The sequence below is a fragment of the Hyperolius riggenbachi genome, chromosome 1 (genome assembly GCF_040937935.1).
Source record: "Hyperolius riggenbachi isolate aHypRig1 chromosome 1, aHypRig1.pri, whole genome shotgun sequence".
Lineage (NCBI taxonomy): Eukaryota > Metazoa > Chordata > Amphibia > Anura > Hyperoliidae > Hyperolius > Hyperolius riggenbachi.
In genome coordinates this window covers 621,628,360-621,653,030 of record NC_090646.1, presented here as the reverse complement: position 1 = coordinate 621,653,030, position 24,671 = coordinate 621,628,360, and the positions used below count along the sequence as shown (strand labels likewise).

General features: G+C 46.2%; 2 protein-coding genes across 2 annotated transcripts in view; one reads left to right on the top strand and one right to left on the bottom strand.

Annotated features, from left to right (window-relative positions):
• RPL37 (ribosomal protein L37) overlaps nucleotides 1-24,671 on the top strand; it is a 263,271-nt gene that overhangs the window by 80,712 nt on the left and 157,888 nt on the right. The window lies entirely within an intron of this gene.
• The window catches only part of C7 (complement C7), a 122,948-nt gene that overhangs the window by 18,332 nt on the left and 79,945 nt on the right, over nucleotides 1-24,671 (bottom strand). The window contains exons 13-16 of the mRNA XM_068250956.1: nucleotides 19,759-19,846; nucleotides 17,958-18,090; nucleotides 12,175-12,366; nucleotides 5,021-5,102 (exon numbers count right to left, since the gene is read on the bottom strand). Of these exons, the coding sequence (XP_068107057.1) occupies nucleotides 5,021-5,102; nucleotides 12,175-12,366; nucleotides 17,958-18,090; nucleotides 19,759-19,846 (495 nt within the window). The remainder of the gene's footprint in view (nucleotides 1-5,020; nucleotides 5,103-12,174; nucleotides 12,367-17,957; nucleotides 18,091-19,758; nucleotides 19,847-24,671) is intronic.

Below are 24,671 nucleotides of genomic sequence, written 5' to 3'. Positions count from 1 at the left end.
TCACTTTCCGGAGTAGTGCTCTTGAGGTCTCCCAGTGTTCATCAAACACAACAACCAACAGCCCTTCCGTGTGCAGCGCTACGGTTCAGTTGTCTGTGTCGGAGATGTTTGAGCGCAAGAGGAAATTGCCAGCAAATGACCCCCGGGCCGTGGCAGTAACAGCCAGCATAGCCAAGCTTCTGGCCTGCGAAATGCTGCCATATCGAGTGGTGGAGACAAACAGCTTCAAGGGCATGATGTCAGTGGCCATCCCACGTTACGTGGTTCCCAGCCGCTACCACTTTGCGCGCTCTGCAGTGCCTGAGTTGCATGAGCACGTGGTCAGCAAAATAACCCGAAGCTTGAAGAATGCCGTTGCCTGCAAGGTTCACCTCACCACTGACACTTGGACGAGTGCGTTCGGCCAGGGTCGATACATCTCCCTTACCGCGCACTGGGTGAACCTTGTGGAGCCTGGCAGCGATTCCTCACCTGCTACGGCGCGGGTGTTGCCCACGCCGCAAACAGCTGCACCGCCGTCCCTCCCACTGGATAACAACAGCAGCACCTACCTCTCTGACTCCTTCTCCTCCAACGCATCTCAAAGCTGTACCTCATCCGGAAACGCTAACCCAGCAGCAGTAGGATCGTGGAAGCAGTGCAGCACAGCTGTTGGCATGCGTCAGCAAGCGTTGCTGAAGCTGATCGGCCTTGGGGATAAGCAGCACACAGGGGAGGAAATTTGGAGGGGAATAAAGGAACAGACGGATTTGTGGCTGGCACCGCTGGACTTGAAACCGGGCATGGTTGTGTGTGATAATGGGAGTAATCTCATTCGCGCTTTAAGGTTGGCTAAGCTGACACACATCCCTTGCCTGGCGCACGTGATGAACCTAGTAGTTCAGCGGTTCCTGAGGACATACCCAGGCGTGGCCGATCTTCTGTTGAAGGTGCGTCGAGTGGCCAAACATTGTAGAAATTCCAGTACTGCTTCGGGGGCACTCGCCAAGATGCAGGAGCGCTTCAATCTCCCCCACCATCGCTTGCTGTGTGATGTCCCTACGCGCTGGAATTCTACGCTGCACATGCTAGCACGCTTTTGTGAGCAGAAGAGTGCAGTGGTCCAGTACATGACGGCGCAGTACCGAGGCGCATCCGGACAGCTGCCAAGCTTCTGTGGATCCGATTGGGCCAACATGTTGGACCTCTGCCAAGTCCTCCAAAATTTTGAGCAATCCACGTTGCTTGTGAGCAGTGACAACTCTTCAGTCAGCATTACCATACCACTGCTGTGTTTACTGAAGAGGTCGATGTTAAAAATCAAGGAAACAGCTGTCATGATGCAACTGGGGGAATCTGAAGGAGAAAACGATCAGCGTGATGGTACCAACATCAGGCCATCCGCCTCAGGGAACGCTGGCCCCAGCAGCTATGACGAAGAAGAGGAGGAGGAACAGCTGGAGTTGGAGCAGGAATTTCATGCCACCACTGACGAGGGCCAGAGCGGTGCACGTTGGACTTCCACAATTCAACGCGAATGGTCAGCAGAAGCAGACCAGGAGGAAGGTGACGACTATGATGCATCACAACAACTATCACAACGCTCACAAGAGGATGATGAGGATTCTGGTAGGACTCTGGCACACATGGCTCAATTCATGCTAGACTGCATTGAACGTGACCCACGCATTGTGCGCATTCTGGACAACACCAATTACTGGGTTTATACCCTTCTGGATCCACGGTACAAACACAATGTTCCAAAACTGCTTGAAGAAAGAGTCAGACAGGTCAAAATGGAAGAATACCAGCAGGCCCTTGTGGAGACTTTAGAGAGGAGATTGACATCCTCCCCCTCCTCTAGCCAGTTGTACGCCGACAGACTGACTTCCGCAAACCCAGGACGACCAGGAGGGCAGCAAACAACGCAAGCCGCAGCTAGTACCCAAAAGGGAACGGTATCGGCAGTGTCCTTGGAGTGGGAAAATTTTCTGACACCCATGCAGCAGCAGCCCACTGAACAGCAAGCGTGCAGATCCACCTCCAACACCGATCGCCTGGAGAAGATGGTCAAGGACTACATGTCAGATGACGTAGCTGTGTCGAACAATCCATCTGCACCCTTCAACTATTGGGTATCGAAGCTAGACACCTGGCACGAACTGGCAATGTACGCAATAGAGGTGCTGGCTTGCCCGGCAGCCAGCGTTATGTCGGAACGCTGTTTCAGTGCTGCCGGAGGCATCGTCACAGATCGGCGTATCCGCCTCTCCACAGAAAATGCAGACCGTCTGACTCAAATTAAAATGAATCAATCCTGGATTGGAAATGACTACGCAACACTCCAGGACCCCAACCAAGTAACATGACCAATGAACATCTGGGATGGTGTAGCATTTCCGGTCCCTGTTTATTGAACCTCTCATCTGTATTACATTTATGACTGCATGGCGGCAAAAAGCATTGCTGCTATATCCGCACGCTTTTTGTCCTCATGCAAGGCCTAGGTTGTTGTGTCTCAAAAACCGTGGCCTTCTCCTCCTGCGCCTGCTCCTGTTCCATCACGTCTGCTGCTGCTGGGTTAGCGTTGCCGCGTGGTCCCTGTTTATTGAACCACTTATCTTTATTACATTTATGACTGCATGGCGGTACAAAGCATGCTATCCGCACGCTTCTTGCCCTCATGCAAGGCCTGGGTTGTTGTGTCTCACAAAGCGTGGCCTTCTCCTCCTGCGCCTGCTCCTGTTCCATCACGTCTGCTGCTGCTGGGTTAGCGTTGCCGCGTGGTCCCTGTTTATTGAACCACTTATCTTTATTACATTTATGACTGCATGGCGGTACCTCATGCAAGGCCTGGGTTGTTGTGTCTCACAAAGCGTGGCCTTCTCCTCCTGCGCCTGCTCCTGTTCCATCACGTGTGCTGCTGCTGCTGCTGGGTTAGCGTTGCCGGTCCCTGTTTATGGAACCTCTTATCTTTATTACATTTATGACTGCATGGCGGTACAAAGCATGCTATCCGCATGCTTCTTGTCCTCATGCAAGGCCTGGGTTGTTGTGTCTCACAAAGCGTGGCCTTCTCCTCCTGCGCCTCCTCCTGTTCCATCACGTCTGCTGCTGCTGGGTTAGCGTTGCCGCGTGGTCCCTGTTTATTGAACCACTTATCTTTATTACATTTATGACTGCATGGCGGTACAAAGCATGCTATCCGCACGCTTCTTGCCCTCATGCAAGGCCTGGGTTGTTGTGTCTCACAAAGCGTGGCCTTCTCCTCCTGCGCCTCCTCCTGTTCCATCACGTCTGCTGCTGCTGGGTTAGCGTTGCCGCGTGGTCCCTGTTTATTGAACCACTTATCTTTATTACATTTATGACTGCATGGCGGTACAAAGCATGCTATCCGCACGCTTCTTGCCCTCATGCAAGGCCTGGGTTGTTGTGTCTCACAAAGCGTGGCCTTCTCCTCCTGCGCCTCCTCCTGTTCCATCACGTCTGCTGCTGCTGGGTTAGCGTTGCCGCGTGGTCCCTGTTTATTGAACCACTTATCTTTATTACATTTATGACTGCATGGCGGTACAAAGCATGCTATCCGCACGCTTCTTGCCCTCATGCAAGGCCTGGGTTGTTGTGTCTCACAAAGCGTGGCCTTCTCCTCCTGCGCCTCCTCCTGTTCCATCACGTCTGCTGCTGCTGGGTTAGCGTTGCCGCGTGGTCCCTGTTTATTGAACCACTTATCTTTATTACATTTATGACTGCATGGCGGTACAAAGCATGCTATCCGCACGCTTCTTGTCCTCATGCAAGGCCTGGGTTGTTGTGTCTCACAAAGCGTGGCCTTCTCCTCCTGCGCCACCCTCCTCCTGTTCCATCACGTGTGCTGCTGCTGGGTTAGCGTTACCGGTCCCTTTTCCTGGAACCTCTTGTATGTATTACATTTATGACTGCTTGCCGACAAAAAACATGTTACCTGTGCAAAGAAAACAGACATTTCCCGCATTTAAAAGACAGTTTTCCCTTTGAAACTTTAAAATCGATTTTCTCAAAAACTATAACCTCTTTTTGCTAAAAAAAATTTTCCTCTTGTACCCACTCCCAAGGTGCACATACCCTGTAAATTTGGGGTATGTAGCATGTAAGGAGGCTTTACAAAGCACAAAAGTTCGGGTCCCCATTGACTTCCATTATGTTCGGAGTTCGGGTCGAACACCCGAACATCGCGGCCATGTTCGGCCTGTTCGGCCCGAACCCGAACATCTAGATGTTCGCCCAACACTATGTATGTTAAGGGGAATAGTGGGATCCTTGAAGTTTTTGAGAAAATCGGTTTTAAAGATGCAAAGGAAAAATGGTTTTTAAACTGTCATTTTTCTGAGTTTCAAAATCATTTTATCTTTGCATTGGTAAAAATAGATTTTCTCAAAAACCTTTAGGGCTATTTGAAAAAAAATGTTTTCTGCTTTGTTCCTACCTTTCTCCCTAACCTCCGTAGCCTGTATGGGGCTTTGCTATTATCCACTCAAGTTGGCACAAAATTACATGAAATTACGAATGGATTACATGAACTCAGTTGAATGTCCAAATCGTATAGCCGTAATTGCGATAATTTACGTGAAATGTTGCGTAATTAGCAATTACGATTGGTTAATTTGGTTAATTAGTCATTAAGATCATCACTACCCGTGAACAGTCGCACCAATGATGACATCACACCCGTATGCAGGGCCGGGCCAAGGCAGAGGCAAGAGCGGCTCCAGCCTCAGGGCGCACTGTAGGAGGGGCGCAGAACTCACTCAGCTATCACTCCCCTATTGTGTTTGAAGCAGAGAGAAATAAGGAAGGGGATACTTGGCAGTGACTGCAAGCCAGATAACTAGAGATTAAGGTGTTGGGGGCCCTGGGGCACCTCTTAGTCTAATAGCAATCAGTGTGTGACGGCTGGGGTGGGAGGGATAGAGGGGCGCACTTTGGTGTCTCAGCCTTGGGTGATGGAGGACCTTGTCCCGGCTCTGCCTGTATGAAACACACATTATACATAAGAATACAGTACCCGCACTCAGCTGGCATTCTACAAATGCACTCCGATTCCTGGACTTTTTCCCATGGTTTGCATTTGATTTCCGGTTTCTCTTCTGGAGGGAAAACATAATGTATAAATATCTAGACAGTATTATAATAAACTGAACAGTAGCTATCCTACAAGAAAGAAATGAAGGATAAAGGTAACCTTTGATGCACTTTGAGTTCTATGGGAGAAAAGCGCTTTACAGATGTTATTGTATTGTATTATTGTATAACTTGCATTGAAAGGAATACTGGAGTTGTCATATTTATTACCTTTTATAAATAATACTTGTTATCTACATATACTTTCCAAGTTAGAGGGACAGATTTATCAAAGCATTACCGACAGTTTTTTTCTTCTTAAACAGTTCTAACCAGCACGAGGAACTGTTTTGCATGATAATAATAAGATTCTTAAATCCTTCTTAACCACTTCTGTGCCAGGGGGTGGTTTTGCTGATCTGTGCTGCGTGGGCTCTCCAGCCCGCAGCACCGATCAGCTAGCAGCCAGGGCGATCAGACTTCCCCCCTTTTTTCCCCACTAGGGGGATGTCCTGCTGGGGGGGTCTGATCGCCGCCGGCTGCTTGCACTTGCGGGGGGGGCTCTTCAAAGCCCCCCCCCCCGCAGCGCTTCCGGGCCTCCTTCCCCTTCCCTCCCTCTCTCTCCCTCTGTGAGCGGCCTATCAGGTGCCGGCGGATCGCCAATCTCCTCTACGGCGCTGCTGCGCAGCAGCGCCGTATATATGTAAACACCGGGGAAGATCGGCGGCTCGCAGGGTGTTCACGGAGACACGCTCCGTGAACTGACATGGAACGGCCGCTCCATGCAATCCACTTCAGGATTCAGGGGCGTAGTTAAGCGTACGCCGAATCCTGAAGTGGTTAATAGTGACAGTTTAGTGTGAATTTCTAAAACTGTCACAGATTAAGACGTACTTAATAGCACTTCTACAGATTGTGCAGAGTAGACTAGACATGATTTGTGAAGTGCTCCTCCCCCTGCTGCCCTGCTGTGAAGCTGTTCTGTACTTCACCCTTCCAGTGCTGGGCATTGATGCGGTACAGCAGATGTATTGGTTACCACAGCAACAGCAATTCACCTCACACACTGCACTGCCTGAGAGACCTTCCTAGCTCCTCCTATTTTAACAGTTTTAGAAGGAAACTATTTAGTTACATCTTAAGATGTCTGAGGCAGGGGTCACACTTACCGGCTTTCGTACGCGTTTTCTGCACAGAAAAACTGACTTCAACTGAGAACTCATGTTAATCAATGAGCTAGGTCACACTTTAATGCAGATTTCGCATGCAGAAAAAAAACTGACATCTTGCGCAAAGGATTTCCAAGGCTAAATAATTAATGTAGCTTTACTTACCTGGGACTTCTTTCAGCCCCTGGAAGTCATTTGTGTCCCTCGCCGCAGCGCTGGTCACCGGGAGTGTATTGCGTCTGCGCAATAGTACTCAGCTGCAAAGATGCACACAACATGTTGTACAAAAAATTGCACACACAGAATCTGGATGCAGAACATCGCATGCATGAAACGCTCAATGTTCTCTGTGACGTAAGTGCTGCAGAAAAAAATTGTCTACGCCATATTTGATTTAATTTCTACTGTATTATTTCTCACTTTAAAGTACACCTGAAGAGGGCTATGGAGGCTGCCATATTTATTTCCCTTTAAAGGACCACTATCACTAAAAAACTAGGCATTTAAAATCTGACAGAACCGAAAGGTTTTGGGCCAGTCCATTTCCTCATGGAGTATTCTGGGGGTTTTCTTTGTTTTAAACAGCATTTCCTGAACAGCAGTTTAACTGATAAAATAGTAAGATACCAGCCAGCCTCCCTACTCACTATTTTGCCAGTTAGACTTTGCAACTGCTGTTCAGGAAATGTTGACAATTGCCGGCGATTTCCAAAAAACGATTTGCCAATTAAAGTGGATGGGGGGACCCACTAGTGTGATAGCGATTAGAGGTAATCGCAATCGTAGGACATGCAGCATTTTGAGCGTGTTTGTGCTCAATGCAAAGTATATAAGCACTGCATAAACTGCTTATCAAAGCGATTATGCAGCGGTTGGGTGGCCAAGCGATCACACTTCAAATAAAACTTGAAATACTCACCCGATGTCCGGATTTACTTCTCCTGTCTCTAGCCCCGCCCCCTAAAGGAAGAGGTCACAGCCAGGTGCGTCTCTGATTGGTCCTAGAGAAGCACCTATGACCTCTTCCTACGTAAGTATAATAGAGGTTTAATAATAATAGAGGTCAACAATGCCACCCATAGCACGCACGGAGGCAGCCGCTGGATCTAACAGCGACCCGACCACCACCTGGATGCACACGGGCATCCGTATGTGCCAGCCGCCAGACATCAGGTACTGAACCGTGACATTCTACTTACCCCGCTTCGGTTCATGATCCGGTTCTTTTTAATGAATTGATTCGAATAAATCCATTCATTAAAAAGAGCCGAACTTCCCATCACTAAGTGTCACTGCCTGCAATGCCGCCCTCTATACTTGGGAGGGCTGCATTGCAGGCAGTGACGCGTAGTGATGGGAAGTTCGGCTGTTTTTAATGAATCGATTCATTCGAATCTATTCATTAAAAAGAACCAGATCACGAACCGAAGCAGAGGAAGTAGATGGAGTAGGTAAGCTTAACAGCTTTCCCACCTCCCAGTCCAAGTGCCCCCCCCAGTTCCCCCCGCCTCCCGCGCCGCCTCGGGTACACTTTAAATTATAAGCATTTTAAAAGAATGTGCAGGAGGCATACAGAGCATTGCTCTTACCCTCTTACAACACTGCACAATACAATTCTGTGCTGTAGAAAGCCTGTAAATCTAAAGATTACATTATTTGCTTTAATTGCCTTGGCCTTTGTATTTACGGCCTTGGCAAGCTGCTACTTCAGTTTGTTCTTTATTGCTTTGCTCATCAAGGCTTTTCTTTATTCTATTTTATGGATGAATTTTAAAGCTTGAAAATATGACAAAAATAATGGTATGGAAGATCAATCCAACTTTCTGGATTAACTCTCTGCACACTCTTGGGTGATGCAATAAACACGATCACTACAGCTAGCCCTACACATGGTGATTTTTGCGATATGCCAAACAAATCAATCCCTATCTGAATGAAATTCGATAGGGTAGTGTAGCGACCAGTTCCTACACCACATACCGATGAGGACCAAAAGTCCTAAACAGGCTGTCTACACGTGGGATTGATGTGGCTGTGTAATATTTAAAGCTATAGGCTTGCTATACACCAGCAGTTCTGGATGCTAGCCAGGCTTACAGGGACGAAAAGAGATAATTTGCATATTCAGTGGTGCATTGTGGGTAACCACAAATGTTCACTTATGGCTGAATTATTGCAAGTTTCCTTCTGTTTTAAGAAGGCAAATTTCACCAAGCATTGCTGATTAGTAGGAGGGCTTTTAGGTCTCTTTTGTGCCCCTATACATTCCTAGTGGTTTGGGTCACCCCGAGCTGCTTGGTTACTCTTCTACACCACACAGCAAACTCAATTTCAATAGATGTCACCAGAAATCTATTAAACCATTTTTGATCTGCACGAATTCTAGAACTGTTAGATTCTACGGTTAGCACTGTAACTCATGCTGCTCTGTCCGTGATCCTCATCTTCATCCTACTGCCTGCCTCCTCTCAGTGACCTGGCATAATGCGTAATGACATGCAACGGGTCATAGAGAAGAGGCAATGCTCGGTGCTGCGTGGGACTGTCTAAACCGGCCTCTGTAGTTGCTTTGAACAAGTTTTGCATTGCATTTTTCTAAATACAGCTAGTCCTGCTGCTATCCAACCAGTGGTGTCCCCAGGGCATTTGACACCCAGCGCTGGGCAGTGGAGATTAAATAACCTTCCCCCTCTCCCCAAAAAAAAGTAGAGGAGTGAGTGTGGTGTGCTAAGCGCGCCATGGCGGGTAATAGGTATAGCTTAGAAACTGCAGGTTAGTGTCAGGCATGAGGGAGAATAGTGTTAGGCATATGTGGTGGAGGGTGGGGTGTTAGTGTTAGGTAAGGGGGGAGGATAGTGTTAGCTGTAGGTATAGGGGAAGTTACATAGTTACATAGTTATTTTGGTTGAAAAAAGACATGCGTCCATCAAGTTCAACCAGAGAACAAAGTACAACACCAGCCTACTCCCTCACATATACCTGTTGATCCAGAGGAAGGCGAAAAAACATTACAAGGCATCGTTACAAGGTTAGTGTCAGGCATGAGGGAGGATAGGGTTAGGCATATGTGGTGGAGGGTGGGGTGTTAGTGTTAGGTAAGGGGGGAGGATAGTGTTAGCTGTAGGTATAGGGGAGGTTAGTGTTAGGCATGGGGAGGTTAGTGTTAAGCATATGCGGTGGAGGGTGGGTGTTAGTGTTAGGTAAGGGGAGAGGATAGTGTTAGCTGTAGGTATAGGGGAGGTTAGTGTTAGGCATGGGGAGGTTAGTGTTAGGCATATGTGGTGGAGGGTGGGATGTTAGTGTTAGGTAAGGGGGGAGGATAGTGTTAGCTTTAGGTATAGGGGAGGTTAGTGTTAGGCATGGGGAGGTTAGTGTTAGGCATATGCGGTGGAGGGTGGGTGTTAGTGTTAGGTAAGGGGGGAGGATAGTGTTAGCTGTAGGTATAGGGGAGGTTAGTGTTAGGCATGGGGAGGTTAGTGTTAAGCATATGCGGTGGAGGGTGGGTGTTAGTGTTAGGTAAGGGGGGAGGATAGTGTTAGCTGTAGGTATAGGGGAGGTTAGTGTTAGGCATGGGGAGGTTAGTGTTAGGCATATGTGGTGGAGGGTGGGGTGTTAGTGTTAGGTAAGGGGGGAGGATAGTGTTAGCTTTAGGTATAGGGGAGGTTAGTGTTAGGCATATGTGGTGGAGGGTGGAGTGTTAGGTGGTGGGGTTAGTGTTAGGTGCAGGTATGGGACAGGTTAGTGTTAGGTGTAAGTATGTGGTTAGGTTAGTGTTAGGCAGGGCTCAGTTAGTGTTCGGTGAAGGTGGGCAGTTCAGGTATAGGTGGGGCGTGGGTACTTCAATCAGCAATGCAGAGTATTGCAAGCGGAAACCGTGCTGTGATATCTCACTTGTTGCTGCACACAGGAGTCCACCGATGTGTCCTTCTGTCACCACTCAGAAGAGTGCAGTAGCAGGTGAGATATGACAGCAAAGATCCGCTCGTAGGATACTCTGCATTGCTACAGGGTGGCTGCACAGAACTCTGTTGACACCCGGACCGGCCCACCCTGCCACTACCCCCTCAGTTCGCCACTGTAGCCAACATTTGACTTGCTTGGCTTTTGCTGACTGTACTGAATTCAGTGAATGGCTACGACCAAACACTATCTGAAAGTAAACCCCATTCAATTGTAAATGACCAGAGGCAAAACTAAATTTCACGGACCCTCTCCCAAGGCCCCCTTGTGAAGCCACAATATGTGTGGCCAACACAACTCCCTCCTCTTATCTTCTCACAATAAATTTAGCTGCCATTCTCCCCTCCCTTTAACAAGTGCTGCCACTCTCCCTCCCAACCCCAATAACAACTGTGGCAGCATACCTAGTTGGTCTTAAAGTGAACCGAGTACCAATTTTAGCACCTGGGGCATCTCAATAGCATATTAAAAATGCATACTAACAATGTAACTTGTTACTAAAAAAAAGCCCTTCTACCTGTTCTTTTTACATTTAAATGTTTGTAAGATGCTTTTATTACTCTACTATTGCGACTTGCCATCCACAGAAAGAGCAAGCAGATAAGGACTGCTGTAATGTGCAGTAGAAATGAGCAAACAAAAGCTTTCGTCATCAGGGGAGGTTGGGAAATGGTCCACTGAGCTTCAAAAAGTTTAGAGAGGCACACTTGATTAAATTCACACCTTCCCCTGGATAGATAAGGGCAGAGGGAAGGGGGGGGGGGAGGTGGCATCTCCAACAGCTATTAGAAACCAGGACAAACTGCAGGAAAAAAAGCTGTTTGGATCCCTTTAATGTCCAACTATGTCCCCTACTCCCCTCACATAACCCCCCCCCCCCCCCCTTAGGCCCGGTTCACATTAGAAATATTGAGCCAAACTGATCCGGTAAGCGAATCCGGTCTCCTCTTAACCGGATTTGGATGGCTCCATGCACATTGGCACATGGATTGTGAAAACTGATCTGATCACCGATGGATCCGTTTTCACTCCGTTTGCCAGCAAATACATACCTAATGGCAGCGGCAGAGGCTTCCTCTTCTTGCGCTGTGATTACACAGGGCATCATGTGACTAGTCATGACGCGTCATGTAGTCACATGACGCGGGAGAAGACAGAAGCCTCTACTGCCGGCCTTTAGGTATGTATTTAAGGCCCGGTTACCCACGCTCACCCACCAGGCTGCTGCACCCTCCCTCACCCTCCCGCCGCTCAGGTTCGCATCCCCACATCCCCCATGGAACACTTCCTTTTCTTCACTAGTGTGAAGAAACGTTCCGTTCCCCATTGCCCAAATGCAGCAGCATTTTTTGTCCAGTTCCGTTCCGCTGGGCAGTACGGTGCGCATTTTTTGGGTCCGGGGAACGTATCCGTACCAACGGATACATGTGAACAGTCCAATAGGTTAACATTGGATCCTTTCACATCCGTTCTGTTTGTACAGTAGTACCTGTATACGTTCCGGTTACGTTCCGTAAAAAACGCAGATGTGAACTGGGCCTTTCACCCACACCACACCTCCTCCTCCATCCTTCCTCATCAGATCTCAGCAGAGAGGTGATCTAATACTGTGCGCACTTCTGCTGCAACTCATTGTGTACTTCTCAGTGCTGAAAAAATGAATGCAGCCATCGTTCAAATGCAGCTGCAGCTTGCAGCCACCCCACACACTTCCAGCTGCCATATTAAGCAAAGACTAGCCCTTCTCGGTCAATGTTTGATGGACAGAATGATCAAGCTTTGATCAAGAGCACTTTCATTTTCAAGAGAGCCTCATTTGTCCAAAAACATATTTTTGTTTATTATTATATGATCACACAACAAGCACAATGTCCACATCCTATAGTTCTGAGCCTGGCTATGCAGCTGTGATGATGAATACTGTTAAATGTCACATGACTCTAGAATCACAGCCTTGAACACATATTACCTTTTCTTTTGCATCGGATGTCACTTATATCAGGGTTCCAGGTGAGGCTTGAACTGCATGAGATGATATTTGGGCCCTCTAAATCCGACTGTGGCCCACACGAGAGCTTTATTTTATCTCCAATTTGGTAGAAATCCTTTTGTGGGGAATATGCGATCTGACTTTCAAAGTTTGGGGCTAAACATAAAAGCTCTGAAAGAAAAAAAAAAGTAGTAATGCAAAACAAAACTTTGTGAAAGAAACTAATAAAGAGGCATTTGTATGTCTAATATTCCTGAAAACTTAGCAGGCATATGTCAAAAGCTTTAAGAGCTCCAGTGAAAATAATGTCATAAAAAAAGTGCTTCATTTTTTACAATAATTATGTACAAATGATTTAGTCAGTGTTTGCCCATTGTAAAATATTTTAAATCCCTGATTTACATTCTGACATTTATTACATGATGACATTTTTACTGTTGGCAGGTGATGTAGCTGCTGCATGCTTTTTTGGCAGTTGGAAACAGTTGTAAACAGCTATTTCCCACAATGCAACAAGGTTCACAGACAGGAAACTTCCAGGAGTACCACGGTCCTCAGAGTTTCTTGTGGGAGGGGTTTCACCACAATATCAGTCATACAGCGCCCCCTGATGGTCTGTTTGTGAAAAGGAATAGATTTCTCATGTAAAAGGGGGTATTAGCTACTGATTGAGATAAAGTTCAATTCTTGGTCGGAGTTTCTCTTTAACAAACCCCTCCTGCCCTCCTGTTAAAAGAAACCAGAGACAAGTTAAATGAAAAGTTTTATACATGCCTGCGCAGTACTTTTCTCCGCTCGAGAGAGACGGAGGGAGCGCACTGCATCTCTGGTACACTTGGGAGGTGTCTGTGGGAGGTGACTGTGTCCAAGGGCGTAACAATGAGGAAGCATTCCCTGCAAAAGCAGGGGGACCCAGAGGTGGGGGCCAAACTACTAACCTTCCATTACTCTGATACTCCAGATCAGGTGTTTTTGTGGCTATACATGTTATTGGTGTGAAGATGGCCACACTTGTTTGATGAGCCTTGTAAGATGGGCCCCCAGGCTGTGAGGGTCACCAAGAAGAGGCAACGCATTACCTATGCGTTCTTATCTATCATGGAGGGCTAAGCCAGAAGGAGGAAGCATCAAAGCGTGGCATAGCGTGAGTCACCTCACCGTGACCCTGTCCACTAGCTTGGGTGCTGAAGTGTGGCATTCTGCATAATTCAGGTTTTCCGAATGCAGGATCCTGAACAGGAACATCAACACTATTGACAAGTTGACAACTTCCTGCTCCACACACTGTGAGTGGTGTGGGCTGGAACCTTTTTATAGAGATTCAGCCTGAGCCTTCCTCTTTGCAGTTTGAACTGTAGAATTATGCAGTCAAGGCAACCTCACCCACAGAGCCTAATTGATTATAAGTACTCAGTGCTTCTGGAATCTGGATATACAGTATAGCTGTGGTCCTCTGTATGTCCCCTCCTTCCACCGCCAGGCCACTGTTTACATGTCCTGCTGGCAGGGTCTTCAAGGATACCCGAAGTAACATGTGACATGATTAGATAGACATGTGTATGTACAGTGCCCAGTACACAAATAGCTATGCTGTGTTCCTTCTTTTTCTTTCTCTGCCTGAAAGAGTTAAATATCAGGTATGTAAGTGGCTGACTCAGTCCTGACTCAGACAGGAAGTGACTACAGTGTGACCCTCACTGATAAGAAATTCCAACTGTAAAACACTTTCCTAGCAGAAAATGGCTTCTGAGAGCAAGAAAGAGATGAAAAGGGAATTTCTTATTAGTGAGGGTCACACTGTAGTCACTTCCTGTCAGGACTGAGTCAGCCACTTACATACCTGATATTTAACTCTTTCAGGCAGAGAAAGAAAAAAAGGAACACAGCATAGTTATTTGTGTGCTAGGCACTGTACATTCACATGTCTATCTCATCATGTCACATGTCACTTCAGGTATCCTTTTAGGTCTGTTTAGAAGGATATCAAACAGTGTGTTGCAATCACCGATTAAGGTAAAAGTAACAATGTGCTATATGACCCAGGCTCTCCTGCACCGTTGAGTGTCTTCAGTTGAAACTTCACAGCTGAGTCAGCACTATCTTCCATAAATATAGCTCTTTATTAGAATACAATCATGAAGTTATCTGTTAACAGCTAACTGTTAACAGATGACGCCATGATTTTATCCTAATAAAAAGCTATATTTATTGAAGATGGTGCTGTCTCTCTGTGAAGTTTTGCTCGGAGGGATACGGAAGGACTTGGGACTCACACATGTGCGGTATGGAGCCACTCATCCGCGTAAGTACTCAGAGATCCAGTACTTCCACAACCTTCTAAGCAGGGGCGTAACTAGGCCCCACCGGGCCCCCCTGCTGAATTTCTGAGCGGGCCCCCCCCCCCCCCGGGCCGTTTTGTGGGGGTTGGAGGGGATGCAGCATGAGGGGAAAGCCATGCAGCAATTCGGCGGGGAGGGGGGAAGGTCCCCCCCCTCCCTCACCTCGGGGCTCTCCCCTCTGCGCTCCCCTCCGCCTTAAATCTAAGTCCGGGCAGTGTCTGGGCAGCGGCGGGCAATCTTCGGGTGATCCGGATAGTAGTTATCCGGATGACACCCAGTACTGCTGTGCTGTGCGGGCTGGGCGGAGGATCAAGCTTACCCTTCTGACGTCTTCTCCGGCCGTCCCTCGGCGCCTCCCACGATGCGTTCCACTCGGCGCTCACGTGACTTCAAACACTTCCTCCTTCCTGGTTGAAGGAGGAAGTGTTTGAAGTCACGTGAGCGCCGAGTGGAACGCATCGTGGGAGGCGCCGAGGGACGGCCCGGAGAAGACGTCAGAAGGGTAAGCTTGATCCTCCGCCCAGCCCGCACAGCACAGCAGTACTGGGTGTCATCCGGATAACTACTATCCGGATCACCCGAAGATTGCCCGCCGCTGCCCAGACACTGCCCGGACTTAGATTTAAGGCGGAGGGGAGCGCAGAGGGGAGAGCCATGAGGTGAGGGAGGGGGGGGACCTTCCCCCCTCCCCGCCGAATTGCTGCATGGCTTTCCCCTCATGCTGCGTCCCCTCCAACCCCCACAAAGCGGCCCCGAGCGGCCCCCTCACGGCTGCATCAGGTATGCAAGTGACAGGTTCTGTCTGGGTCAGACTGGGTCAGACTATAGCTGTAGCCCTCACTGATAAAGAATTACAGCCATAAAACACTTTCCTGTCAGTAAATGGCTTCTAAAAGCAGGATAGAGACAAAAAGGGCCAATAATTTATAGATTTGAGCTCTGACATACTTCAATGAAGGTCATTAAGCAGAGACAATGAAACAGTAAAAACTTAAAAACTAGATTTAATTATAAAATAAAATGTGGGATATGTAAAAAAAAAAAAAATTTAGAAGAAGGAGGATAGATACAATTGTTTTTCTCGTCAGCTTATTTTCGTCTCAGATGTTCTTTAAATGAAATCAGGGGCATGGACTTCCTACACTTGTCTTCCTTACTCCAGGGATCTTTGATTGGCATATGACCAATTTTTCAAAGCAGTCCAGCACTGGGCCCCCCTGCGAAACTTTTAATGGGGCCCCCACCACCCTCGCTTTCTGCACAGGAAAACTGAGGACCAATGTGTTATCCCCATGCAGATAAAAACACTTAGACTTAAAGGAAATGACAGGCAATCTATGCTACCCCCAGATCTACTTACCCGGGGCTTCCTCCAGCCCCTTGCAGCCGACAAGTCCTTGGTTGCAGCTCTGCTCCCAGTACATACACACACACACAGCCTTATTATTTTACTACATGAGAGCACATGCTATATGGAGGAACAACAATGACATGCTGAGCATAAGATATAGTATTCTCTGTAACTTTGGCAAATCATTCAGAATGTCACTGATTGATACTGTTATTACTGGATCTTGGACTCAGTATGAGACAACAAGCTCTCAATGAAGCAGCAACAGTAAGACATCAATCTCCACTCCGTTGTGTTGAAAAAGTAATTAGAGGCCATAAGGTCATTAGCCCTGTTACATAGTTACATAGTTACTTTGGTTGAAAAAAGACATACGTCCATCGAGTTCAACCAGTACAAAGTACAACTCCAGCCTGCTCCCTCACATATCCCTGTTGATCATAAAATCCCTGGATTAACATCATTGGCATTACCTAGTAATTGTAGCCATGGATGTCATTCAACGCAAGGAAAGCATCTAAGCCCCCTTTAAATGCAGGTATAGAGTTTGCCATAACGACTTCCTGTGGCAATGCATTCCACATCTTAATCACTCTTACTGTAAAGAACCCTTTCCTAAATAAATGGCTAAAACGTTTTTCCTCCATGCGCAGATCATGTCCTCTAGTCCTTTGAGAAGGCCTAGGGACAAAAAGCTCATCCGCCAAGCTATTATATTGCCCTCTGATGTATTTATACATGTTAATTAGATCTCCTCTAAGGCGTCTTTTCTCTAGACTAAATAAACCCAGTTTATCTAACCTTTCTTGGTAAGTGAGACCTTCCATCCCACGTATCAATTTTGTTGCTCGTCTCTGCACCTGCTCTAAAACTGCAATATCTTTTTTGTAATGTGGTGCCCAGAACTGAATTCCATATTCCAGATGTGGCCTTACTAGAGAGTTAAACAGGGGCAATATTATGCTAGCATCTCGAGTTTTTATTTCCCTTTTAATGCATCCCAAAATTTTGTTAGCTTTAGCTGCAGCGGCTTGGCATTGAGTACGATTATTTAACTTGTTGTCGATGAGTACTCCTAAGTCCTTCTCCAAGTTTGATGTCCCCAACTGTATCCCATTTATTTTGTATGGTGTTAGACCATTGGTACGACCAAAATGCATGACTTTACATTTGTCAACATTGAATTTCATCTGCCATGTATGTGCCCATATAGCCATCCTATCCAGATCCTGTTGCAATATAACACTATCTTCCTTAGAGTTGATGATTCTGCACAATTTTGTATCATCTGCAAAAATAGCAACATTGCTCACTACTGTATCCACTAGGTCATTAATAAATAAATTGAAGAGCACTGGACCCAGTACAGACCCCTGTGGGACCCCACTGCTAACAGTCTCCCATTTTGAGTATGATCCATTGACCACAACTCTTTGTTTTCTGTCCATTAGCCAGTTCCCTATCCAAGCTGTGTGTGATAAGAATCTAGGAATCCTTTTGAAGTACTTGCTGAAAAAGGAAAGTCTACAACTTTTTTTCATAATGTGACCCTTTTGTTTTTTAGGTTGTACATAGAGACATCAGAACTTAGCTGCAGTGTGAGACAGATGTTTTTTACGAACCCTAGGGAGCAGGGACAGTGTACAAATTCCAAAGTGTTTGAGTCCTTATCTGTGTGGTGGACACATGAAGTCAATATAACAATGGTGTGAGAGCAGAATACGTTTTTCCACTCCATGCCCTTAGCTGTCAGTCTCTCAAACTTTTCCCCCCACGGGCCCCCCTGCGGAGGCATCCCTTGCAGGGTCTATTGTTACGCTCCTGAGTCCAGGCATGATGTACCAACGTATGCTTGCCTTTAAAATTACTTTGCAAAGCAAGAGTGTGCTATCATATAAATACATTTGGTATCCGGCTTTTATTAATTCCCTACTGAGGATCCCTACGTCTACTGCTGAGGATTGAGGAAATCACACTAGGGCCCAAACGCAAATGAAAAAAAATCTGCCGCAAGTACAATGAATAAGTATCTCCATATGAACAGATGGTCTTTGTTCTATTTGTCTACTTACTCTGACACTGGATGGGGTCCATACTCCATGTGAGGTCATCTTTGCACTCAGCAATAGCCTGACCCACCAAGAAATATCCAGGGCTGCATGTGTACACAATGCGTTTACCAACATAGTACGAGTTGTCATCATCCTGTAGATGGAATAGAGGGTCAGCAATTCTGATTCTAGGGTTGTACAGAGCATCTCGAAAGTATTCACAGACCATCACTTTTTCCTCATTTAGTTATGTTGCACCCTTATTCCAAAATGGATTGAACTCATTTTTCCCTCAGAATTCTACACACAACACCCATAATGACAACGTGAAAAAAAGATTACTTGAGGTTTTGGCAAATTTATAAGAAAAAAAAAACAGAATTGACATAGCAACCACTTCCCCTGCACTCTCAGTACACAAGGCTGTGTATACTTACTAAAGTTACTACCATCCCACTGATCTATTGGTATGCAATGACGAGGGGGCGTGTCATCTGGGGGAACTCTGAAGGCGGCAGAAGGCCGAAAAGTGGTCAGGAAGGGGAACGGACATTCTCTGAACTGCAGTCTGGTGTGCATAGACCCACAATGTAAGTTTGTGTTTTCTTTTAATGTTTTTGAGTTGTTGCAATAAAGTGTACCCCCCGTTGTTTAAAGAGACTCCGTAACAAAAATTGCATCCTGTTTTTTATCATCCTACAAGTTCCAAAGGCTATTCTAATGTGTTCTGGCTAACTGCAGCACTTTCTGCTATCACAGTCTCTGTAATAAATCAATGTATCTTTCCCCTGTCAGACTTGTCGGCCTGTGTCTGGAAGGCTGCCAAGTTCTTCAGTGTTGTGGTTCGTGCTATGAACTCACCCTTCCAGGCCCCTCTCTGCACACTGCCTGTGTATTATTTAGATTAGAGCAGCTTCTCTCTTCTCTCTTATCTTTTACAAGCTGGATAAATCGTCCTCTGAGCTGGCTGGGCTTTCACATACTGAAGAATTACAAACAAGGGCAAAGCTGTTTGCAGGAAGAAAAGAGCAGCTTGAAACTTCAGTGCATGGGGGAAAGAAACACACAAATGATCTCTTTAGATTCAAAAGGAATGCTGTATACAGCCTGCTTGTGTATGGATGTATTTTTCTATGTGTGGACATACTGTACATCAAACTACTTCCTGTTTTGGTGGCCATTTTGTTTGTTTACAAACAAACTTTTAAAACTGTTTTTAACCAGTTTAATGCGGCGAGGAGCGGCAAAATTGTGACAGAGGGTAATAGGAGATGTCCCCTAACGCACTGGTATGTTTACTTTTGAGCGATTTTAACAATACAGATTCTCTTTAAGCTAAGCCCTGGCTCATGCATATATGTTTTTGGTGACAGTCACTGTCTCCAATATTGAGCACGAGGTGTCTGCAAGCTAGATATGACAGTGCAGTTTATCGAAGAAAAAAAGAGTAAAGTGAGGAAATGACATCAGGAGTGGCAGTAAAGATGGAAAATGCATGGAGCAGTTTTCTCTTTATTTACTATACAAAATTCACTGAAATCAAAATATAGACAGTACAATACATATATTATGTAAGAAGAACACGTATTTATATACTTAGATATGTGTTTTTTCCCCTGGGATAGTATTGCTGTCCCTGCTGCTTTAAAGGGACCCCCTCCCCCACCCCACCCCCCTTTGTTATCTCAAGCCAATGGCAGCTATGCCTTCATTCATTGTGACTAAGGAATTTCTTTTATAAAATGTGATGAAACACATTCTATAACATGGTCTGACAGACAATACGGAACAAACAGAAAAGGAGTAAAACAGCTGCACTTACCAGGATGTGGCCGTGCTGTACAGCTGGCGGAGGAGGGCAGAACTCGGTGGGTAAAACGTTGATTTCAAAGCAATGAGGATCCACGAGCCTGAAGTGAGATGAAAGCCCAGCTAGTGTCATGAATGAGTGTGACAAACATAGATAACATTCCTTGGCACTTGCTGCACTACATATTTATTCTTTCTTTGGCTCTGGCTTCTTTGTCAGTATGTAATACACATAAATTATATGTAGCAGGAAGCAGAGATAACTGCACACTGCAGCATACAAAGGTGGTAGCAGGCCCGGCACGCCCATGATGCCAAGTGAGGCGACTTCCTCAGGCGGCAAACGTCTGGGGACAGCACCAGGCAGAAACAGGAAGTAAAGAGAGTGCCTGGCCAACCTATACTAGGGGCAACTGTACCTGGCTAACCTATACTGGGGGCAACTGTACCTGGCTAACCTATACTGGGGGCAACTGTACCTGGCTAACCTATACTGGGGACACCTATACCTGGCTACCTAACTATACTGAAGGTGTTTTTTTGGGGGGGCTCAGTCACCACAGCTATAACGTGTGGTGCAAATTGTCGGGTGCCGTGCGATCATTCCAATTCGGGTGGGGAGGGGGCACATCTTCACAAGTTTGCCTCAGGCAGCAAAAAGTCTAGAACCGGCCCTGGGTGGTAGATACAGAAGCAGGTCTACATCCAGCAGGTCTACATCCGGGGGATGGGGGGGATAGCCGGAAAAAAAATTCAAAGTGTGCTGGAAATAGAGGTAGTAGAATATCTGTAAATTTACCAATATTCTACTGCTTAGTACATATAGTGAAATATCAGTAATATTTGCCCGTAATATGTTTCACCATGACATATTCTGTCCCTACTCTTGCACAGAAATCCCCCCCCCCCCGGAGGTGCCCAAACTTTAACCCCCCCCCCCCCAGTGGGGCCTAACTATAGCCCCCACTGGTGGTGCCAAACCTTACCCCCCCCCCACCCCTCCCGGTGTGATGCCTAACCTTAACCTCCCACCCGAAGGTGCCTAACCATAAACACACCTTACCCCTCGGAACCTAAACTTATCCCCCTGTTGGTGGGCAACAAACCTTACACCCCCCTCCCCCCAGCTGGTGCCTAACCTAAACCCCCTGCCCTGATGGGCAACTAACATTAACTAACCTTAACCCCATAGCCACCTAACCTTAACATTGCCCCCACCTAACCTCAATTCCCGAGACAAATTTGGATACCAACTGCGGCTTCTAATAGCGAGCTCCGTGCAGTGTGCAGTCGCAGTTCACATAGCGGCCCCAATGTCCACGTTTTAGTGGGCGCTCAAATTTGTCTGCACTTCTTTTAGCTGTTCCGCAGAAGCAGTGCTGAGCAGTTGTATAACCAGTGTGGCCACTAAAATACTTCATCTGGAAAATGAACTCCCGGTATTAGAAAAAGGAGGGATAAGAGGATAGGACCCTTCACAGTCCTGCCCCCCTGCTGCCCCTATAGCTACACCACTGGAGAAGTCTGCTTCCCTCTATTCGGTCTACAGCAGCCCTATTACAAATCACCGGTCTCACCGGTCCGGGTATCTTGTTTGATGACATCAGATCTGATGGTCGCTGAGCAATAAAGAAAAAAAGCATTCATGATTTGCCATGCCGGGGGTTTTGCAGCTTTTTCTATCCTGTACTTGCGGTGGATGTTTCTTGAACTTTTATTCCAGAGCAAGCAGCGAATGTAAATTGTTGCTAGGTGCTTATATATCTGGATTTGTCCTTGTCTCTGCTGACCTCAACTCAGTGAACACTGAATGTATGTTTCCAAAGAATTGCAGAGATCCTGTAGTGCTTGCTATATGTACTAATTTGATGTCTATAACAAACACAGCCAACCTCCATCCATGTACAAAAGTATTCTTCTATGAGCAGCAACCCCCCCCCCCTTACCCTCAGACACACACAATTCCATCTATACATCTGTATATCTATGCCCCGCATGACTTTATCTAAAGTCCCATGGACGTAAATATTCGTATGCTGCCTCGATTGCCCACTGCGCGCGTTCTCATCGCTGCCCGTTAGTAGACAGATAAGTGAATGGGAACCTATCTAAGTAACTGTGATCAGTGATCACCGGCGTCAATGAGACAGTAGTGACAAAAGTGAAAGTAAAACATACACGCTTTACTTCCTTTGCGTACTGTTCAGTAGTTGCTTCCGGCATCTGTGTACGGAAGCCGGAGTGTCGCATGACCCAATGCTGGTCTGCTCACAGTCTGATTTCTGTGCACTGGGGAAGCTGCTCAGAGCCCTGTGAAGAGGTTCATAGAGACTGCCAGACATCGTTGGAGCCTCGGTAAGGATTTTAGGGGGGAGGTTTGGGCAATTTCGGCCAGTTGCTCAAGCAACCGGCAAGCACAGGTTATCGGCATTAGGCGATCCCCGACGCTGCCGGATACCGGGGACTTTGCTGTATAGAATAAAATCATTCTTAGCAAAATGTACCACCCAAAGAAAGCCTAATTTGTGGCAAAAAAATAATATAGAGATCATTTCGGTGTGATAAGTAACAAAAATATTGGCAAATGAATGAGAGGAGCGCTGAAATGTGAAAATTGCTCTGGGTTTAAAGGGGAAAAAACTGTGGTTGAGAAGTGGTTAAACTAATTATAACAGTTTATACTACACTGTAACATTTATCAACAAATATATGTAATAAAGGAACAGCAGTGATCATAGCTCCCAACTGTCCCTCTTTTGGAGGAACAGTCCCTCTTTGGGAGCCCTGTCCGTCTGTCCCTCTTTCCTCCTCATTTGTCCCTCTTTCAGGACTTTGTCCCTCTTTCTATGTAAATATATATATTTCTCTACTAAAAAATGATTGATTCTAAACTTTATCTCCATCCATTAAAGGGGAACTGAAGAGAGAGGTATATGGAGGCTGCCATGTTTTTTTTTTCCTTTTAAGCAATACCAGTTGCCTGGCAGCCCTGCCTCTAATACTATTAGCCATAGCCCCTGAACAAGCATGCAGCAGATCAGGTGTTTTCAGACTTTAAAGTCAGATCTGACAAGACTAGCTGCATGCTTGTTTCTGGTGTTATTCAGATACTACTGCAGAGAAATAGACCAGCAGGGTTGCCAGGCAACTGGTATTGATTAAAAGGAAATAAATATGGCAGCCTCCGTATACCTCTTACTTCAGTTCCCCTTTAAATTGATATATTACTAGTTTTAAAAAGTTAATATGAAGGAAAATGAACCAGGATAGAAAGGACTAGTGTGGTTTGAATATAAAACAACATATTTTTCTTATTAAATCTTTATGGTATGCGTGATTAGGGGTGTGGCTTAAGTGTCCATCTCAAAAAATGGGAGGTATGCAGTGATCTACAAACTTGGCTCTCCAGCTGTCAATGAACTATTAGTCCCACAATAAATTTGCCTTTATGAATCATGACTGTGGCCGTCAGACTCCCGCAATGCATTGTGGGACTTGTAGGTCCTTAACAGCTGGAGAGCCAAGTTTGCATGAAGACAACGTTGTATCTCGGAAACATAACTCAAGTCCAGTTTGTAAGTAGTAGACTATGGGCTTGATTCACAAAAGAGTGCTAACTGTTAGCACGGCCGTTTTCGCGCGAATTTTCGCATTGCACACGATCGCGAATTTTCGCGTGAAACGATAACGTTTTCACGCGCAAATGCGAATTTTCGCACGAAAGCAATATTGATTTCGTGGCAAAATTCGCGTTTGCGCGTGAAAACGTTATCGTTTCGCAATGCGAAAATTCGCGATCGCTCGCAATGCGAAAATTCGCGCGAAAACGGCCGTGCTAACAGTTAGCACTCTTTTGTGAATCAAGCCCTATCTGTAATGTATTTTACTCCAGGACAATTGTACTTTTTATACATATGCATACACAAGCATTTTAAATGCTATATTTTTTTCATGATAGTGGTCCTTTAGTGGCTTTTGAACCCACAGAAAATGTTAATCTGTGAGAAAGTAATAACAAAATATTCATCAGCGCCAGTGGCAAAGGAGGTGGTGACAGAACAACTGACCTTTGTATAAATCTGCCTAATATTCAGCAGTAATAAGCTAACAGCTCCTCGTTCCTCAGATTATGAAAATCGATGTCCGCTGGGTGACAAAGTGACATTGACAGTTGTCAGAACAGGTGAGCGTCTCGTCCGAGATGTGACATTTGGAGAAGAACAAATATTAGCACATGGCAGATGCGGACCGATGGCCGCCGAGCTGTGATCAGATTAAAGGCGCGATTATGTTATCACCCCATTTAATTTGCTTTATTTTCGGTTACTTTTTTTGGGGCGAAGGACGGCAGCGCGCTATGAAACGAGCCTGATGATCTGATGATATTCCGCAGGAAACGTGATGAGCAGTGACAGGTTGGTGCTAAAAATCGCCCCAAGTCTGCGAGGCCAATCTGTCACTTATAAGGCAAGATCACAGCGTTATAGAACACATACTGCACACAGGATTTTACTTTTTATGACCTAAAGCCCAGATCCCGGCAAAAAATGTTTTCCTGATCTTGTGCAGCACAGAGGCATGCATAAAAAAAGGGCGCAGTGAAAAAAGGGCTTGGCTTGATAACGAAATGACCTGGGTGGATAACGAAATCTGATACCGATAAACATCATTGTGAAACTTTGTTAACATTAAATATCGTTGTTAAAACAGACAGGAAATAATAACGAAAATATATTAACATTAAAATTGTTACGTAATTCAACAATACAGCTTAACCCAACCCTACCTTCACACAGAATCCTCTCCTGGTGGCACCTAACCCTAACCACCCCACCCCCTCCCCGGTGATACCTAATCCCCCCGGTGGTGCCTAACCCTAACCCCCCTGGTGGTGCCTAAGCTTAACCAACCCCCTGGTGGTGCCTA